The sequence below is a fragment of the Genypterus blacodes genome, unplaced genomic scaffold (assembly GCF_046128005.1).
Source record: "Genypterus blacodes isolate CSIRO-AG114 ecotype Tasmania unplaced genomic scaffold, CSIRO-AGI_Gbla_v1 ptg000008l_1, whole genome shotgun sequence".
NCBI lineage: Eukaryota > Metazoa > Chordata > Actinopteri > Ophidiiformes > Ophidiidae > Genypterus > Genypterus blacodes.
In genome coordinates, this window is record NW_027466822.1 from 3,168,062 (window position 1) to 3,186,401 (window position 18,340).

Consider the following 18,340-nt stretch of genomic DNA (forward strand, 5'->3'; position numbering starts at 1 on the left):
TGATAGAGCCTACCTACTTGTTTGTTACTGTCTCTGTTGCCTCAAGGGACAAAGCTATCCAGGGAATTTTTTGTTTCAAAATCATAAAGCAATGATGGATTATGTTGAACAGAACATACTGATGATGTCGTCTAGTGTCACAGGATCAAATATCTTAAAATGTCTTATCTTATTAATATGATCTGTTTACCGACTCTGAGCAACTTAATATGACTGTAAATAATATATATAATATATATATATACAGTCAGTTGCCACATTTACATGTACAATCTGAAATAAGATGGTATTGTATTGATACCTTTTATTTTGAATGTAATACTTTTTCTACTGTTCTAAATCTCTCTCCCCCTTTCCTCTCTTCTCCCCTCTCTCTCTCTCTCTCTCTCTCTCTCTCTCTCTCTCTCTCTCTCTCTCACTAAAGCACTCCTATCTGGACAGAGAAACATCTCTGATTCTGAAAAACATAGCGGGGAAACCTTCTCACCTGCTGACCAAGGTGACAATCGTTTCCCTTCTACCTTCTCTGCATGTCTGTTGTACAAGCTACATAATGTGTAAATGTTTTGATGAAGAAAGTGCTTGCTGTGTGTGTGAAGAGCTGTGCTGTTGCACATTGCTTTCCCCATTTCATCCAGTACCTGTTTGTGAAAAATGTGATTCTGTTGGACATCCCAAACTTTGCTTCAGCCACTTTTGGCTTCTGTTTCACGTCTGCTTTGAGTTTGGCTTTGTGAGTCTGTATGTGAGATGTTTTCATTTGTTTTGTATTTGTGACAAATTCACTGCTATAATTAGTAGAGTTACTACACAGTATATTTATTGTTAGTCAAATTTAAAAAAGAAATGACTCTACAAAGGTAACATACGGTCCCAGTCTGAAAACAACTCCACTGCCTTTTACTAAATAAAGTTGTATTTCACTCTGTATAGAAATATATTTCACTCTACATAGAATTGTGTTTCACTACGTAAAATTGTGTTTCACTCTACAATTAAGGGAAATGCAACTCTATGCTAACTGACATAAATTCTAAACAGAGTTGTATATCATTCAAAATAGAATAAACAAGGTCAATACATCAGAGGTCAATAAGCAGACTTAATTCCAAATTTGTTTCTGGCTTCTGTTCTCCCTTTAATATTACCTGTAAATAAAAATACATTATAAAGCCAATATTGTAATCCAGTTAGGTTTGAACTAACTGCGCACATTTTTTTAGATCATAGGAAACAGTATGGGACAATAAACAAATTTGAAACATCTCAGCTGTATGACATATGACATCAACTGTCTAGTATTAACTCAATACAGCATCCAGGCCTTTAACTCTACAACCCTAGGATTCACCTTAATGTTACTAACATGAAATTCATAAATGGTGATTTGTAAGAAGTTGTACACATTTGCCAGATGCTGGTTATATGAGATACTGAAGACAAAATGAGCTTTGGAAAGCTCATCGAAAGAGGCACGATAGTCTGGTAACTAAAAGGTATATTACGTTTGTCGATCACAACAAGTAGTAGTGACTCACACTCTTCTGGGTCCCCACATCAAGCAGATTAGGTTGAAGGCTTTTCATGATGCTATCCAGATGCCCCTAGACACTGGTCCCAATCTGTGACACAAGAACTTTGTTAGTCTGCTATTGAAATTAGTCACAGTTTCACAAACAGTTTGAGAAGATTTCACCCTTGTGCCTCATATTTTGGGCTTTTTCATTTTTCAATCATTTTGAGTGTTAGCATACGGCATACATTTGGACAAGGCTGTGAAAATCACTAACATATGACAATTTTAGGAAGGGATACTATTGCGTTGATAGAACCTTTCTAGCAATAGAAATTATAAAAGCTGGCTGTAAGGTAATCACTGCAAGAAGATGATAGCTAGTATATGGTAGCTTTAGCATAATTGTTTATGGTTATAATTATAGATGCATTGATGCTATCAAACTGCAGGTTGGTTTAAACAGGAATTGTATCTCTTGCGTCTTTGACTCAAGTTTGGGCACAAATTCAGATGTATGCCTGTGTGACTCCTGTTCTATCTCACCACCATCCAGCTCTACTTTCATGGAGTGCTAATTGAATGTGTGTGCGTGTTTGAGAGCGCACAACCATAGATATTAACAACTCTGATTGTAGATTAGTAACCACGTGTTTAGTGAGTCTGTTTCTGCTGTAGAATCACAGTATACAGAGGTAATGATGATGGTACAGAGAAGTGGGTAAAGCATTGCAAACCTTTTGCCATAGTCAGATAGTGTTGTATTACAGTACTTTGGGACTAACTCTAGGACATACTGCAGCTTTGCGCAAGACAGAAAAGCTCACCTTCACATGTTGCTTCCCCTGTGTCCCAACTTCCAGGAAACAGTTTAAGTGTCAGTGAAGTGAAGAACCAAAATCAAGAAGTACTGTACTTTAGAGCAAATGGGGCACAGCCATCTGACCAGACTGAAAACACAGAGGTTATTCTCATTATTTTAAAAACACAATTTTGTAGTTTGACTCTACACAAAACAGACACTGAAGCATTGCCTGTTTAACTGGTAGAGAAATCCCTTGAAAAATTAATTCCTGTTGGAAAAATCAGGTGAATGGATGAATGGGAGGAATGAGTTTTGTAGGAATACCTGGTTATCTTATACAGTAGTTTTTATTTCTCCCATTGTCCCTGTGTGTGTGTGTGTGTGTGTGTGTGTGTGGCGGTGTCTGCACGTGTGTGTGGGTGCGCACGCAGGAGGAGCAAGCTGCCAAGCTGAAGGCAGAGAATATCCGAGTTGCTCTGGAGAAAATCAAGGAAGCCCAGGTTAAGAAGGTGAGTATGGCTACAGATCTAGACAAAGAGACAAACACTTACTTTTACTCAGTTACACTTACACTTACTTTACTGTATGTGTGTGAATGTAGGGGTGAATGTAGGCCGGCGTGGTCTGGTATGCCATATCGCTAAAACTCAATACTGTATACCGCCAAGCTCACATATACACTCTTTTTCACTCCATAGCTGGTGATCCGTGTTCATTTGTCAGATGAGAGCTCAAAGACGATGATGGTTGACGAAAGACAGACAGTCAGACAGGTATGACTCTCAATTCATTTTCCACCAGCAGTTTAGATGCCATAGTTAGAAGTCATAGTAGCTGAAGCACTGCTGTCATAGTATCTGTTATGAGTATTATTAATAATAGATCTCAAAGTGTCTTCTGCTCTTCAGGTTTTGGACAGCTTGCTTGAGAAATCTCACTGTGGCTACAGTCCAGATTGGTCCCTGGTGGAAACTATCAGCGAGCTACAGATGGGTAGGTACACACACAAACGCGCACACACACACACACACGCGCACGCATCAGAGGAAATACAGTTTTGAGTGGACTCGTAGGTAGGGTCACATATTGCGGCCCTATATGCTTAAGAGGACATTGTGTTGACTTCTGTATACTATCTGGACCATAGCTGCTATAAACATTATAATACTAACTAATACTAACTCTAACCCGAAAAACTGTTCATATGGAGGGGATCAGTTATCTGTGCCCTGATTTGAGGTGATTCACCACATAGTTGTTGTCCGGACAACGTGAGTAATTTCAAGCAATTGCAACTGCAATCATTTGACACACACACAGAGATACAGCTTTCTCTTGGGGGAGGGATGTGTGTGTGAGCACATTCTAACAAACACACACACTCTCACACACACACACACACACACACACTCAAACTCAGTCTTTATCTAGGTCCAGAGCAATGATGCATGTGATTGTACCCTCAATCTTCAGGGCCTCTGCTCAGCAGTATAATATAAAGGAGTGATGTGTTGAGATTAGGGATAGATTGCTGCTGTATTACCTCTGGTATATCACACTATTTACCCCTCTTTTTGGTGCAATGTTGGACTCTTCAAGACTGAAGTTTTAATGCTTTTAATGAAGCATTGAAATTGGAAATTTACGATTTGAAATGTGTGTCTCTCTGAGTGATGAAGAGAAGAAGAACCATAGCAAGGGGGGGGGGGGGCAGACATTTTATCCAAAACACATGTTCATATAAGAATGCAGTATTATTGGGATGCAATCTGATCTGTTTGATCAAATGCAAATGTTAACAAGTATGCAGGTGTGAATCCATACAGTGCTGACTGATGTGCATGGCTGATGGGCTTAATGTAGTAGAGGCAGACAAAAATTTATCACGAGTGAAATTGAAACAATAGTATGTTATAGTGACACCATAAATGCATAGTTTGTTAAACTATCCTGGAGACTTCTTTTTAAATGAAAATGTTGGTTCCCTCAAAAGTCAATTTTTAAAGGAGAATTTACTGGAGGCTGCATCTGCTTTTTAGTTAAGACTAGTAGATCAGAACAGGTAGAAAACATCAACTTGTTTTGGTATCATATCCTTTTTCAGTCTATCTCTCTCTTCCTTCTCCCCCTTTGCTGGATTTGTGCAGAGCGGATCTTTGAGGATCATGAAAACCTGGTAGAGAATCTGCTGAACTGGACTAGAGACAGCCAGAATCGCCTAATGTTCATCGAACGCATGGAAAAGTATGCTGTGTTTAAAAACCCACAGGTAACAAAGACACACAGGCACGCGCACACACAAACACACACACAATCATCCAGACAAGCTTTCTTATCCCTCTCTCTGTCACCTGCAGAATCATTTGTTGGGACGGAAGGAGACTAGTGAGATGACTGAAAGAAACAAAGAGGCGCTCTTAGAGGTTTGTTTGTTTTCTCCTCTTACCCCCAGCTATTTCTTCACCCAGTCCTGGAAGGTGACAGAAGGTTTCTGTCAGTGATTCCGTAGTAAACAGTAGAACAAAAGTTGATAGTTGAGAGTCGGGTCAAGCAGTCTGACTGTTAACACATTTCATCATAATGTGAATGTTCTGACTCTGACTCTTTCCTTCAAAGTGCAATAACAGTCACAAGTATTATTTAGTATTGAATAAGCATTAAATGCGTGTCACATTTAATGAGATAATATTGTTAAATGTCTATAATCTGTTCTTTTTCTGGACTGGACTGTATGCCTGGTGAATTGCCGTGTTATGACAAGTTGGACTGTGGAGATGAGAATGAGGCAAATACTCCCTGGCTGGTGAAGTTGGGACACAATACCAGCCACAGACAAGGAGCCAAACACTGAAATCAGAGAATACTGTCATCATGCTTTTAAACAATGGAGTTGAAGCTCACAGTAACAACATTGTGACATGTTCGCATGTGTGATTTGACCCTATAAACTTTCTATTCTATTCTCATCTACTCTATTCTATCGGCCATGGGGCAAGCTAGCCAACATTTAGGAACCCGAACTGAAAGGTTGACCACACAATTGAAGTTTACACACAATAATAATTAAAATCAGAAAGGATTACAATAATAAAATCATACAAAAATCAGGAGAATTCTTAATGTGGCATTCATTACAGTAACAATATTTCCATTTTACCACATTCCCCTTATATAAATACATACAGAATAGATATACAGGTGGCCCTGTGTGATTACATTGCAGATGGGAAACCATTTACCAGCCTCGACTGGATGTAATATCACGAACAGAGCAACAGTGCAGAGACTTATTTCAGAAATCAAGTTTGGAGAAGCAATCCAAATGACACAGAACACTGGAAGAAGAAGAAGAGGTGTTTGCTGGCTTACAGACTCTGACAATGTCATTCTGTGCTTCCTCAGTAAGGGCAAAACTTGGAATATAGTAAAATTTTACATCTGAAACAGTGCTATACGTATGTGTGCTTACTCGACATGTACACAAGGAAATACTTTAGTAACTCTTCAATAATTGCTAACTTAACAATAACTTTCTGCTTCTGCATGTGTATTAGGAGTGTTTTGGTGGCAGTTCTGTGTCCGTTCCAGAGATGGAGGGAGTGTTATGGCTGAAGGAGGATGGGAAGAAGTCATGGAAGAAACGTTACTTCCTCCTCAGGGCATCTGGCATCTACTATGTCCCTAAGGGCAAGCCTAAGGTATGTATGTATGTCTGTATGAGTGCATGTGTGAGTTAGGAAATAAAGCTGGGAAACAATATAGAAAATAAATGATACATGATATGATGTAAAACAGAAGATCTTTTATTTTTGATCAGGTATCCAGAGACCTGGTGTGTTTCCTTCAGCTGGACCACATAAACATCTACCATGGCCAGGACTACAAGAGCAAGTACAAAGCTCCTACTGACTACTGCATTGTGCTGAAGGTACATAGACACACACACACACACACACACACACACACACACAGGAGTGATGTGTTGAGATTACATTACATTACATTACATTACGATCATTTGGCAGACGCTTTTATCCAAAGCGACTTACATTACATTACCACCCTTCGCAGAGGGGGAGCAATTGCTGGTTCGGTGCCTTGCTCAGGGGCACCTCGGCAGGGGCTCGAACCAGCGACCCTCCGGTTCCAAAGCGGAAGCACTACCCACTGAGCCACTGCCTCCCATTAGGGACAGATTACTACTAGACAGTAGTTTGTAACAATACAATATCACAATTCCACCTACAGTAGTATACAGTAATTACTCCTTTTTTTGGTGCAATGTCAAATCTCATGTCATAATGTCATATCTTATATACTACTATAATTGGATCGCACATGTATGTTTGTTTGGACATTTATCTGTTTGTCCGGAGTTGCAACGAGCATCATTCCTCTGATTGACTCCAAATTTGGCAGAAACACTGTTTGAGGTCCTGCATGTGCATAGGGTGCTTAATTTCGTTTACTTTTTGAATTTAGTTTTATTTGCATTAGCAAATGACAGTAGTGGGAGATGATGTCACAGTTGTGAATGAGAGTAAGGCCACAGGGAGCCTGGCTTTAGTGCTGAAGGGTGAAGGAGCTGGATGTTTTGGGAGGGTCGGCAAGAAAAGTTAGAGACTTAACTTTCTACTGTTTATTGCTGTGTATGTTTACTCAAGAAGCTAATATATCAGAGGCCAGAGACTCACTTGACTTTTAAACCTGAACCCAACAGATAACAAATAGCCATTTTACCATAATATGCCCATATTATACTGTGCATTAATTATATTTTGAACATGCTTTTCGCATATTTTTCAATCCTTAAAATAGTTCTATATATATATTCATTCATTTATGCATCTTTTGAATCTAAATGGAAATAAGATGGAAGTACTTGTGTATGTGTGTGTGTGCATGCTATGTTTCCAGCACCCTCAGATTCAGAAGAAGTCTCAGTACCTCAAGTACCTTTGCTGTGATGATGTCAGAACACTCCACCAGTGGATCAACAGCATCCGCATCGCCAAGGTAACATTGTGTGCTGCAACTGCTGCTATTCAACAATAACAATGTTTGTGCTTAAGTCCTTGAAATATCAGACCGCTGTAACTGTAGTAACCATAGCAGCAGCTTATCATCAGCACTTTAGACCTGTTCACGTCAAGTCAGATTTTTTCTCAAGAAAATATTGGACTAGAGGATTTCGAAACAAACATTAATTGAAACAAACAAATCAAACAATTTTGAGCACCCTAGATTTTTATTTCTCTTTTGTCAGAGTGACAAGAAAAATCATCCAAGAAACAAGAAAACATCCGGAAAACATAGAATCAGATACAGACTTTCCATAACATGATACAAACAGATTGATGTTGAGGTGAGCTCAGCTGGCTACACTTAAGATACAAGGATACTCTTTATTAATCATCATTTTGCATGCAAAATTGAAATTTATCTTGCACCCCCTCATATCACACACACACAAACACATGCATTACAGAGGGGGTGCAGCCATTAAACAGCGCCCATAGAGCAGTTGGGGGTTCGGTGCCTTGCTCAGGGGCACCTTGGCAGTGCCCTGGAGGCAAACTGGCAACTCAACAGCTACCAGTCAACTTATGGGACTTGAACCGGCGACCCTCCGGTTCCCAAGCTGAATCCCTATGGACTGAGCTACATTACATTACCATCATTTAGCAGACGCTTTTATCCAAAGCGACTTACATTACATTACCACCCATTACAGAGGGGGGAGCAATTGAGGGTTTGGTGCCTTGCTCAGGGGCACCTTGGCAGGGACTCGAACCGGCTACCGTCCGGTTCCCAAGTGGAAGCGCTACCCACTGAGCTACTGCCGCCCCAGCCCAGCTTCACTGCAAAGTTTGATCAACCATGATGTATGTTATGAGACGACTGTGCATGCAAAGAGTTTTCCACCACAAGGTTCACAGAGTTTCCAGAACTTCCACGTCAGTGTAAGTTTTTGTATTGTGCCTGCAGACAGCGTTGTGTTTGGGAATGTTAGCTGGGGCTATAAAGACTCTTTCTTCGAGAAAGTCTTTCTTCCAGAGCCTTTAGTAACATTGTTTGACCTGCGAATTACCAACTTTCTGGCACGGTGATGTCTGCGTGAATGCAAAGACACATCTAAAAAAAAGTGCAACAAACTTTTTTGTAAATGTGTGGGCATTTGGGGAGACAGCGGCGTGTGCCTGAGGCATGAAGCCAGTTTGCTTGTTTTGTAACATATGTTTTTGAACTGAAGCTTTAACTGGTGCCGTAAGTTGGGCTGAGTCAGCAATAGCGGACAGTTTGATCAGGCAAAGCTACATACACACACACACAGAGGGAGATCGACATCATTGACAGTTAAGACAACAATATTACCAAATACATTTAAATAGATTATATACCTTTCACACATCTTTTCTTACTCTCCCACAAGAGGCATTTGCAACAGCTTGCAATCTTGTGTTGAGGATGTCCCTCACAAATTGAATGATTTTTAATTGATTCACACCAGCAATCACATTGGATTCTGACTTTTTGTTCCCCAGATTTATCTGCTATAATTACAGAAATTCTTTCTTTGTCTTAAGTAAAGCTCACTGCTCGCCCCGATGACATTTTGGACATACAAAAGCTCTGAATAAGATAAAAATTCTGGGGGGAAAATGTCAGGTTGTAAATTGTCGTTTCCTGTCCCTTCTGAAAGTCTTTCAGGGGTACCATGTATCCAATCATTTCACATGTAGCATTTGCTTTCTCATTAGTCTGTTCGTGTTCCAAGAAGAAGTTAAATTCCTGGGTGTTGAGCAAGACACTAAACCCCTGATCTGTATGTAGCGCCCTTTAGCCGCCCTGGCTATTTTGTAAGAATGCGCTGCCCGAATTCTAAACTAATTAAGGTGATTAATGCTATTGTGTTGTGCAACAGACGTATATACTACTTATATTATTGTGAACCAATAAGCTATATTTTGATATATGCAAAGGTGAACAATGAAATACGTTTAACAATTTATTTGAGCGAATAAGAGCAAAACAGTAGAAATTTACATATACACAACAAATGTTCAAGTAAAACCTATAAACCTACCGGCTCACCTCCGATAGCTGTATTTTAACCTATACAGTCTTTAAGGCATGTAGACATTATTTAACTTTTAACGGTATTAATTTCACTTTTCAGAATAAGACAAACAGAATAAAAATACACCAAATCCCCATAGGGCTACATGTAGGTTGTTGCCTGTGCCAGCCCCATGAAGGTCCTTTTTGAAGTTATTCATTTTTTTCTTGCCTTTTTTTCTTGCTGGACTCGGTGTGAACAGGATCTGTCTCCTCTGTCAGTCACATGAAAGTAGGGCTGAACAGAAGGCTTGAGACTGAGCTATGGCAGAGCTTCTAGGTTCCTACTTCCAAACTGTTTTTCATGTGGTCAAAAAAGTATGTATGCAGGTACTAACATAAGCAGTGCTGTGACTGCCAAGGACCTGTGACAAACACATGTCTTATTCTCAACCAGTGTAACAGCCAAACAATAGAAGTTAAAGCAGGAAGAGCAATGAGCAAACTTTGTAATTTCACCTGACAGTAGTGGACGATAAAATCCCTCCATCTCTCTCTGTCTGTCTGACTGTCTGTCTGCCTGTTAGTATGGGAAACAGCTGTATAGCAACTTCCAGGAGGCAATGAGGAAGACTGAGATGGGCTGGGACCGCTCCTCCCTGTCTTCCAATAAGTCAGGATCCAGCTCCTCAAGCCTTGCAGGTCTGTTGTATGTGTCGGTCTGATTATTATTATTATTACTTACTCTTATTTTAAACACAAATGAACTTTTCCTTCACCCCCAATGCTCTAGAGCCCCAGTCCATCCACTCCAGCCAATCAGACAGTGGTGGGTCAGAGAATATATCATCAGGCCATACGCGATCCCAGAGTGTTGTAAGCTCTAAGATCTTCTTGGATGCCTGGAGGAGAGGATCACAGGGGGAGGTAAACGCGCACAAACACTATCCATAAATTCTTCTACAATTCATATTAAACTACCATTTGTGCAAAGGTTGTAGTTATTTTAATTTCTATAAAACTGCATTTGTTTGAACTGAACTACTTTTAATGTTATTCTACTTTACTTTTAATAAAATTCTACTAATTGAATCCTGGATGTCACTCACTCACTATCATAATAAGTCAGACTGCTATGTGTCTAATATCTATCACTAACTTCACAGACTTAACAGAAAACATTCATGATTAAACAGTGAAAGATGAAATGGCTAGAACACACTTTCTTGCCTGAACCATTCACATGTGGGATGTGTTGTTCTATGATATGACCAAACATTTACCAGCCTAAACTATTTATCTAACAAATTGTTAGCATAGAAACATCAGAGTCAGACAATTCTGACTTGCCTTGTTTCCTGACCAACAACTTACAGCCTCACAAAACAGTTATTAGATACTTTTTTTGAAACATGTGGAGGAGACAGCAAATTAATGATAATACTGTAGTATTTCCATCTTTTTGTTTCATTTAAATATTTGATAAGATCCCTTTTCACAATACCAGAATCTGTCATCAAGTCTTGGAACCAACTCTTTAATTCTGTATATATATATATATGATGTATAACGGTTTCAAATTATAGTAACACAGTTCCACACTCTCCATTAGGTTGTACGTAAACAAGTACTACAATACCAAACTGGTTCAGTCTCAACAAGTCTTGCTGATGCCAGATAAATCGATGATAAATGTTTCTCCAGCTTGTTGGACACTATTAGAACTCTTTTAACACAGTTAAGAATCGATACGTTTAAAATACTTACATTTTTTTGTGTGAGTCCGCTACAAGGGCACCAAATGCACGTGTATTGGAAAACACACATCAAAGATATTTTTGAAGAGAGGTTGTGCGAAGCGGTCCGTCGCTGCTTGCATATTTATAATACCTCATTAAATAGTACAAAGACGTCCATATGTGCAATAACTTGCAGAGAGAAATTGCCCAGAGTTTGGGAAAAGAGAAGAGTGTGTATCTGCAGAAATTGAAATATTGGAGATACTGATTTATAAACGCAAGTAAGAAGCAGCAAAAATAAGTACTTGAAAAGTAAATGGACAGTTATTATATCTTCTTTGCGTTGTGGTGTTTTGCATGTTTTGTACTTTGTTTGTCAGAGTTTTTACATTGAATCAAACCACACTCCTATCTGTAAATACGCTGGGCACCGATCCACTGTGCATGTGTGGATCGAGTACTCCAAATGGACTCCAATCAGTGTAATCAGAACTACTGCACGTTGGGCTGTCCGCAGCTGTCTGTGAATGCATCGGCTTAGGGGTTTAATCCAGCCCTTGTGTGTGCATGGAGATGACATCACTGTGTTTTTTCTGTCTTTTCTGTTTCGTGTTTGACTTCTGCATCTTGTTTTGGATCTTTTGGTTTCCGATAAGATGTATATTTTAGCCTGGGTTTGTTCCTTTTGATAACAATTTCTTTCTCCCTCCCCTCCCTCTTTCTCTCCTCACCCCCTCCTCTCCTCTCCTTTTCTTTCTTAACCCTCTTATTTACAATTTTCTCTCCCAACTTCCCTCTCTCTGTTTTGCTGTCCTCTGCTTCTTTTTTATTCTATCTCTCCCTATATACTATCAATCTACTTATCACCGCTACCTCATCCTCTTCTTCATCTTCTTTCTGTTTCAAACTCTAGATGATGAAGATCGATCCTATCAGTAGGCCTATTCTAGTCGAGATCCCGACAATATCTTCCCAACCTCTTCCTCTCTCCCAGCATCAGACTCCTACATCACTGAGCAGCTGTAGTGACAGCCTCATCCTGACTGAGGATCCCTCCTCTTCTCTGTCCTTGCCTTCTCCACCTTCCCCTCCTCTCCCAGTTGACACCCCAGGTCATCAGCCGATTGCTCCCTCCAGCAATGTCAAATACAGCACTCTGGCCTGCCTGCAGAGCCAGAGTCAGTCCAGGACACAGCCAGCTGTCCCATCTGCCCAGGTTACCAAACTTAACTACAACAGCCTCCCTGCTACCTACAGCACCTCCTCTCCTCTGGCACCATCTGCTCCTTCTCCCCCTCCACCCTCTGTGTTGGCTACTGGTTCAGACATGTCTTTGGTTAAGCTTGGTCTGCCAAGCCCCTCCTGTCTCCCACTACCACCTCCATTCGACAAGGAGACACAGGACTCCTCATATCTTCTATCTCGTCTGCCGGAGAGCTTGGATGTCAATGACCTACCTCTTCCTCCTCCTCCAGAGCTTATTCCAAGCTCTTGCACTTCTCTCTCCAACATTGACCTCCAACAGTTCCTGGCACAGAAGTTTCCTCACATGGTGTATGACTTTACCCTGCCCATGACTGAAGATGATTCCCCTCCTCCTCCACCCCCTGCTGAACTTTCTCCACCTTCTTCCCTACAGATTGTCCAGCCTCTATCACCAACTGTGCCCCCTCCTGCACCCCCTAAAACCTTCACTGGTGGTTTACCCCCTCCAACTGCTCCCAAACCCTCAGGTCCCTCCTCCCTACCAACTGCCCTCTCTCCTGTGTCCCCAACTCCTGCCCATAGTGCCCATGGATCATTTAAAAAACAGCAAAGCTTCTCAACAGGACACTCTCCCAGTCAGCCACCTCCAACCCTGCCGAAGCAGCACAGCCTCTGCTCCAAGACCCTTGCCCTCTCTCCTCCTTCTTCCTCTGCTTGCATCTCTATCCCAGAGACTACCTCTTTGGTCAAACAGATAGTCAGTCACTTCCCAGGAAATTCTGCACTTTCCCCTGTCCCTGCATCCAACTGCATGGAAGGGTCCAAGTTCACTACCCCTACGTCTCCTCCAGCAGTCAAGACTAAAGCAAAGTGGCAGGCAGGGGGTGTTGTCTCTCCCCAGTCCCCACAGTTCCCCCCACCTCCTCCTGAGAGTTCCTTGTCTGACTTCCCCCCTCCACCTACATTGTCATCATCTAATACAACAACCTCCCCCATGAACAAAACACCTTCCAGCTCCACTAAGCGTGGGCCACCACCAGCCCCACAGAGAGCCTCTTCTATCTGGTCCAACTTATCAGGTGAGATCCAGGATGATAGGCCAAAGAAGGTTGAGAGCTTGGTCAGCAAGTTTGGTCAAGCATCTCAAACTGACATGTCATCCAGCTCCTCATCAACAACTGGCTGTTCCTTAAAAGATTTCTCTGCACCTTCTTCTGCACTTCCCAAGCCAGGGAGGCTGAACTTAGCAAACCTTCCTTTGGCACTCCAAGGGCTGCAGACAGGTTTGCATCAACAGCCCTCTGACTTCCCTTCACCTCCTCCTCCACCTCCTCCCTCTCAAATGCCACATGTTCACTGTTCCCCTGACTTCTTCCCACCTCCCCCAAGTGACTCAGAACTTTTCCCACTTCCACCTCACCTATCGGAGTTTCATCACCCTGCTAAGGTTGCTGTGGTGAACCCTCAGCCTCAGATGCCACCACCTAAAGTAACCGCAACCTCCTTTTCCTCATCATTATCAAGGAAACAAGGCTTGTTGAAGAAGGGGACAGTCTCTCAACCAATGTTGAACTGGGGGAGCAGCAACACAACACAATATGATGGTACAACTTCAGTCCCCCTCTCCCCTCCTCCTCTCTCTCAGACCACTCTTCCTTCCCTGTCCTCTTGCTCCTCTTCTCATGTTCCTCCCACTGCCCCAAAATCACCAGTGCTTGCCCCCCTGGCGCTGCAGCCCCATTTTCTGGAGGACCTTAACCGCACCCTGAAGAGGAAGTCAGTGTCTCGCCATACCTCGCTGACTTCTTCCCATCTTATCTGCCCCACCAAAATGGAACCCATGGCCACTATGGATGACATGGCGCTCCTCCCACTTCCCCCCCCTGAGCTCCAGCAGGAGCAGGGGGTCCGAGCACACTCCCACACCCTCTCTCGCCACCACAAACACTCCCACTCAACCAAACATACCAACATCTCAGCCTATGCAACTCTGCGGCGAGGCCCACCTCCTGCCCCTCCAAAGCGGGACCAAAGTACCAAACTGACCAGTGATTGGTGAAGAGTACAGACATAACCTCCAATTTGTCAAACTTGTTTGTCTCTCCTCTCATGCTAACCAAGCCAACACTGGTGCAAGTAGCAAATCCTTTTCCATCTCTAAATATCTAATTATCATCACTCCTATTATTACCATTATTACTGCAATTATCATCCTGGTTTTTCATAATGTCTGTACAGCTTTGCCAAGGGCAAAATGTAAAAGACAACACTTAAATGACAATGGCAATATAGACCTTTCCTGCAATATAAGTGATCCTGCAGAATGCAGTACGCATGGAGCAACGAAAGTACTATTACTCTGTTAAGGCATGAAGGATGAAGGCTATGGCCCGTAAAAGGAAGGAATTTAAGACAAAAAAAAAAAGACATAATGTGTAAAGGAAATGTGTGTTTTGTTAATTGGGTGGAGTGGGTGTGATTGGAGGGAGCTTATATGTATATAAAGTATATCCATATATTTCAAACTTTGTGATTTTATATTTATAAGATGATTTAATACCAGAAAGATGTTCTTGTTACAATTATTTTAATTTCAAACAAGTGTTGAAGAGAAAAAGAAAAGGGAAGTGTTTCTCTGGATTCTCCAAGTCTGTCAAAGTGTTGACCTGTGTTATCAAGCTACCGTACATTAGACAACTGCACTGATGACACTTTTTTACCTTATTACCTTATTTCTCCTTATCCTACTCATTGAAATTAAGTGCTTCAAGGCTGATCAGTTGGTGAAGTTAGTTTCATACTTGCCACTAGCCAGTTTCTCTCAAATCTAACAGATGTTTTTTGTAAATAGTCACTTTGTTAGCTAGAGAATCAGCCAGTTACTATGTTATCATCAGATTACAACAGTTTGCACATTTTGAAATTTAAGTCAATTCCATCGCACATGAGAAAAACACATTTTCTTCTTTTTCATTATCATTTATCACAAACACATTCAACCTGTTAAATAAAAATGTTATCTTGCTTAACTTACAAAAAGCAGTTTTGACCTCTGAACCTAAACCTCTGCAGGTATATCTGGTCCTGTCTGGACCAGATGTACCTACATGAAACATCCAGGGTTGAATGTGAGATTGAGAGTGTCATTGCAACTAGCAAGAAATCTAAATTTTAATTTAATAAGTTTGCAGCTAATTATGCAATCAGCAGATGTGCCCGCCTACTATGCACATAGTTTTGAAGGCGCAGTTAAACCGTGGAATCTATCCTACATGGAGCCCCAACAAGCTTGGAAAATAAATTGGAATCTAAATCCATAACATCTAGTGATGTTAAAATCCCAATACTAATCAATAAAGTAATTCAAAACATTTTACAGGAACACAATTCAGCTCCGGCTGCTAATAACAAATCTGTCACTTATAATAGCCATGCAACAGGAATCCAGAACTTTTTTTTAAAAGGCATCTGCTTCTAATCCCATAGATGTTGCTGTTCCTGAAGGTAAAAACTGTCAAAGACTAAGCTAACTTTATCACATTTGTGATTCTGTGGGTTGCATCACTACTACAACTTGCACATTCATAGAATGTGTATTTTGGAAATTTCACAAAACTCCTATTTTAAGATATCTGCTTTGGATATGGGGAAATTGATGGGATTGTGCACCAGGGACAATGTGCAACAAAGCACAGGCAATCTTTAACACAACTTTGCTCCTACTCTTATGAGGTGGAGAAATGCCATGCAGAATTGACCCCCGCTTATTGACCCCCGACACTTTAGTAAATTCAACGGAATATGTGATTATCTGCTTCTATGATTTACCTGCCCTCTATCTGTGTGATCCACCCTTAAATACATATGCTTAAAGAAGAGAAGTGCACCAAAACTGTTATTTGTGTCAGGTTTGGTTAGTTACCTGCTAACTGAATGAATTCATGTATAAATTAGTCAGTAAATTAGTTTAGCTCTGTTTTGCTTAACACAGGTTCTATGGTGAGATAAACAGAAAAGAAAATCTGTCTCTGGCCCCTTTTCCCATTAATGGTTGTTCTCCATTAAGGAGTGTTTTCTTTTCTTTTTTTTCGATTGAGAACAGTGTTAATAGCTTCCCAAGGGAGCTGTCTGTGGTGCTGAAGAGGGTGAATTCATTTAACTGGAAGACGTGTTTTAAATAAACACTGTATTATTGAAGACATACATTAAACAATGATATCAGCTGATCAGTAGTCTGAATACCTTTGTGGGTCAGAGGTCACCACCAGTGCAACCAGTAGCAACAATGGACTATCATAGATTTGTTTTTGTGACTGTGAAGTAATTGTACACATACATTTTAATTGGTTTTAACATTAAATCTTAGATGTATTTGCCATGCAGGAAAATAAAGTGTGTTCATATCGCAAACAATCATTGTCTTGCTCAAGGACAACAGACAAAATGGTTGTCGTGAATAAATACAACAAAGTAAATTATAGCTACACTTCTAGTGTGGAGGATGACTTTCCAGGTGTAAGGAGGCTGTGGATTGCAAAGTTTAAGGAAAATGTTCAGTCTTAATCAGCATCCAGATGTTTCAGAACTGTCATTACACATCTTGTCAAATCTGTACAAATCTGTACATCAGACTTCCCATTGTGTAATTCAGCAAATTGAGCCAAAACCCTTGTGTCTCACCTGGGTAACTGTAGAAGATAGAAACTCAAAGATGTTATGAGGGATAAATGGTCAGTTACTCAGTAAAAAGGGCACTGGAAAACACAGAGCCCTCTTGCTTGACAAAAGTCTGGTTAAACCTCAGAAAATGGCACTCAGAGGCTTGTTGTTACTTCCATAGTTGATATTCCGTACATGATAATACAAAGGAAAATTAGAGTTGGAGTATTGAAACATTCCAACACTGTTTGTATAATACTTACCACCAATAACTGTTATATTTGTAATTTTTAGTAAAGCAGAGTCCTTAGTCTAAATAAAGTAGAGATCTTGTGTTTATTATTTGTATTTCCTTCTGGCTGCTGCTGTCAGCTCAGTGCATTTTTGAAAAATTGAAAATGTCACATTCAGTTTTGGCCTGAATTCTATCCACTGCTGGGAGGCATTGAATGAACTTGGTTGAAGTCCTTAATATGTAAAGATGCACACTGTGTTCATAAAGATCAAACCAACAGAGCTTCTATAGGGTTGTTGACATTTTGGAGAAGCAGACCAAGCTTTCTATTGTCCCTTCCTGTGCCAGATGAAATATGGAGAGGATCAATGGAAATTCATCCATTTACTGCAATTTTGGTGTTAAAAAGGTCTTGTTCTGCAGTCAAGTCAACTCATTTAGAAGCTCCACCCAGGCTCTCGATCCAGTGTATGTTCTTCCAAACAGGAAAACACACCAAACTGTACGACAGAGAACGTGCTTCACTGCAAGAACATTCCAAAACTATTTTAATTCCTCATGAATGAATAGTATTGCACTCTGTCATCTCACTAACATCAGAACAGACTGGATGCATGTGAAGCACAGATGATATGGGAACTACAGACAATTTCCTGAATTACATGAAATGTGAAGGGAAATTGTGACAGTGATATGTGGACAGACAAATGTGAAAGGTGTAGTATTGGTAAAATAATTAATAACATTGTTTTGTTTTTTTATGAGATTAATATGATGTGAATTTATTAGTGTGAGCTTAACACCAAAAATGTATACAGAAAAAAACGAGCTCACGTTGCTGAATTGAAGTGTATTTTGATACAAAATGTGAGTGTTGGATATGTTATGGAACCTCGGCACAAAAAGCGCAGGATCCAAATGCACGACTCACGAAGGGCTTCATATAACAAAATATCCTTTACTCTTGATAAACAAGGCTTTACAAATATATACATGAGGCCAAAAAGTTGACTTGACGTGATACTTGGACTTGAACACTCAACTCGACATGACTTTACAAGAATATACATGACTTTGCAAGACAAACTGGCACAGGACAAGGGGAGACATGGACTACATATACA

The 18,340-nt window shown here is 40.6% G+C and overlaps 1 protein-coding gene across 1 annotated transcript in view; it reads left to right on the top strand.

Moving 5' to 3' along the window:
• Positions 1-16,535, top strand: part of raph1a (Ras association (RalGDS/AF-6) and pleckstrin homology domains 1a) — a 31,086-nt gene extending 14,551 nt beyond the window's left edge. Inside the window, exons 8-19 of the mRNA XM_076154697.1 lie at positions 425-499; positions 2,750-2,827; positions 3,017-3,091; positions 3,227-3,311; positions 4,466-4,587; positions 4,676-4,741; positions 5,873-6,016; positions 6,136-6,246; positions 7,236-7,334; positions 9,965-10,079; positions 10,171-10,304; positions 12,030-16,535. Coding sequence (XP_076010812.1) covers positions 425-499; positions 2,750-2,827; positions 3,017-3,091; positions 3,227-3,311; positions 4,466-4,587; positions 4,676-4,741; positions 5,873-6,016; positions 6,136-6,246; positions 7,236-7,334; positions 9,965-10,079; positions 10,171-10,304; positions 12,030-14,381 — 3,456 coding nt within the window. The 3' untranslated portion in view covers positions 14,382-16,535. The remainder of the gene's footprint in view (positions 1-424; positions 500-2,749; positions 2,828-3,016; positions 3,092-3,226; positions 3,312-4,465; positions 4,588-4,675; positions 4,742-5,872; positions 6,017-6,135; positions 6,247-7,235; positions 7,335-9,964; positions 10,080-10,170; positions 10,305-12,029) is intronic.
• The last annotated feature ends 1,805 nt before the right edge of the window (positions 16,536-18,340 follow it).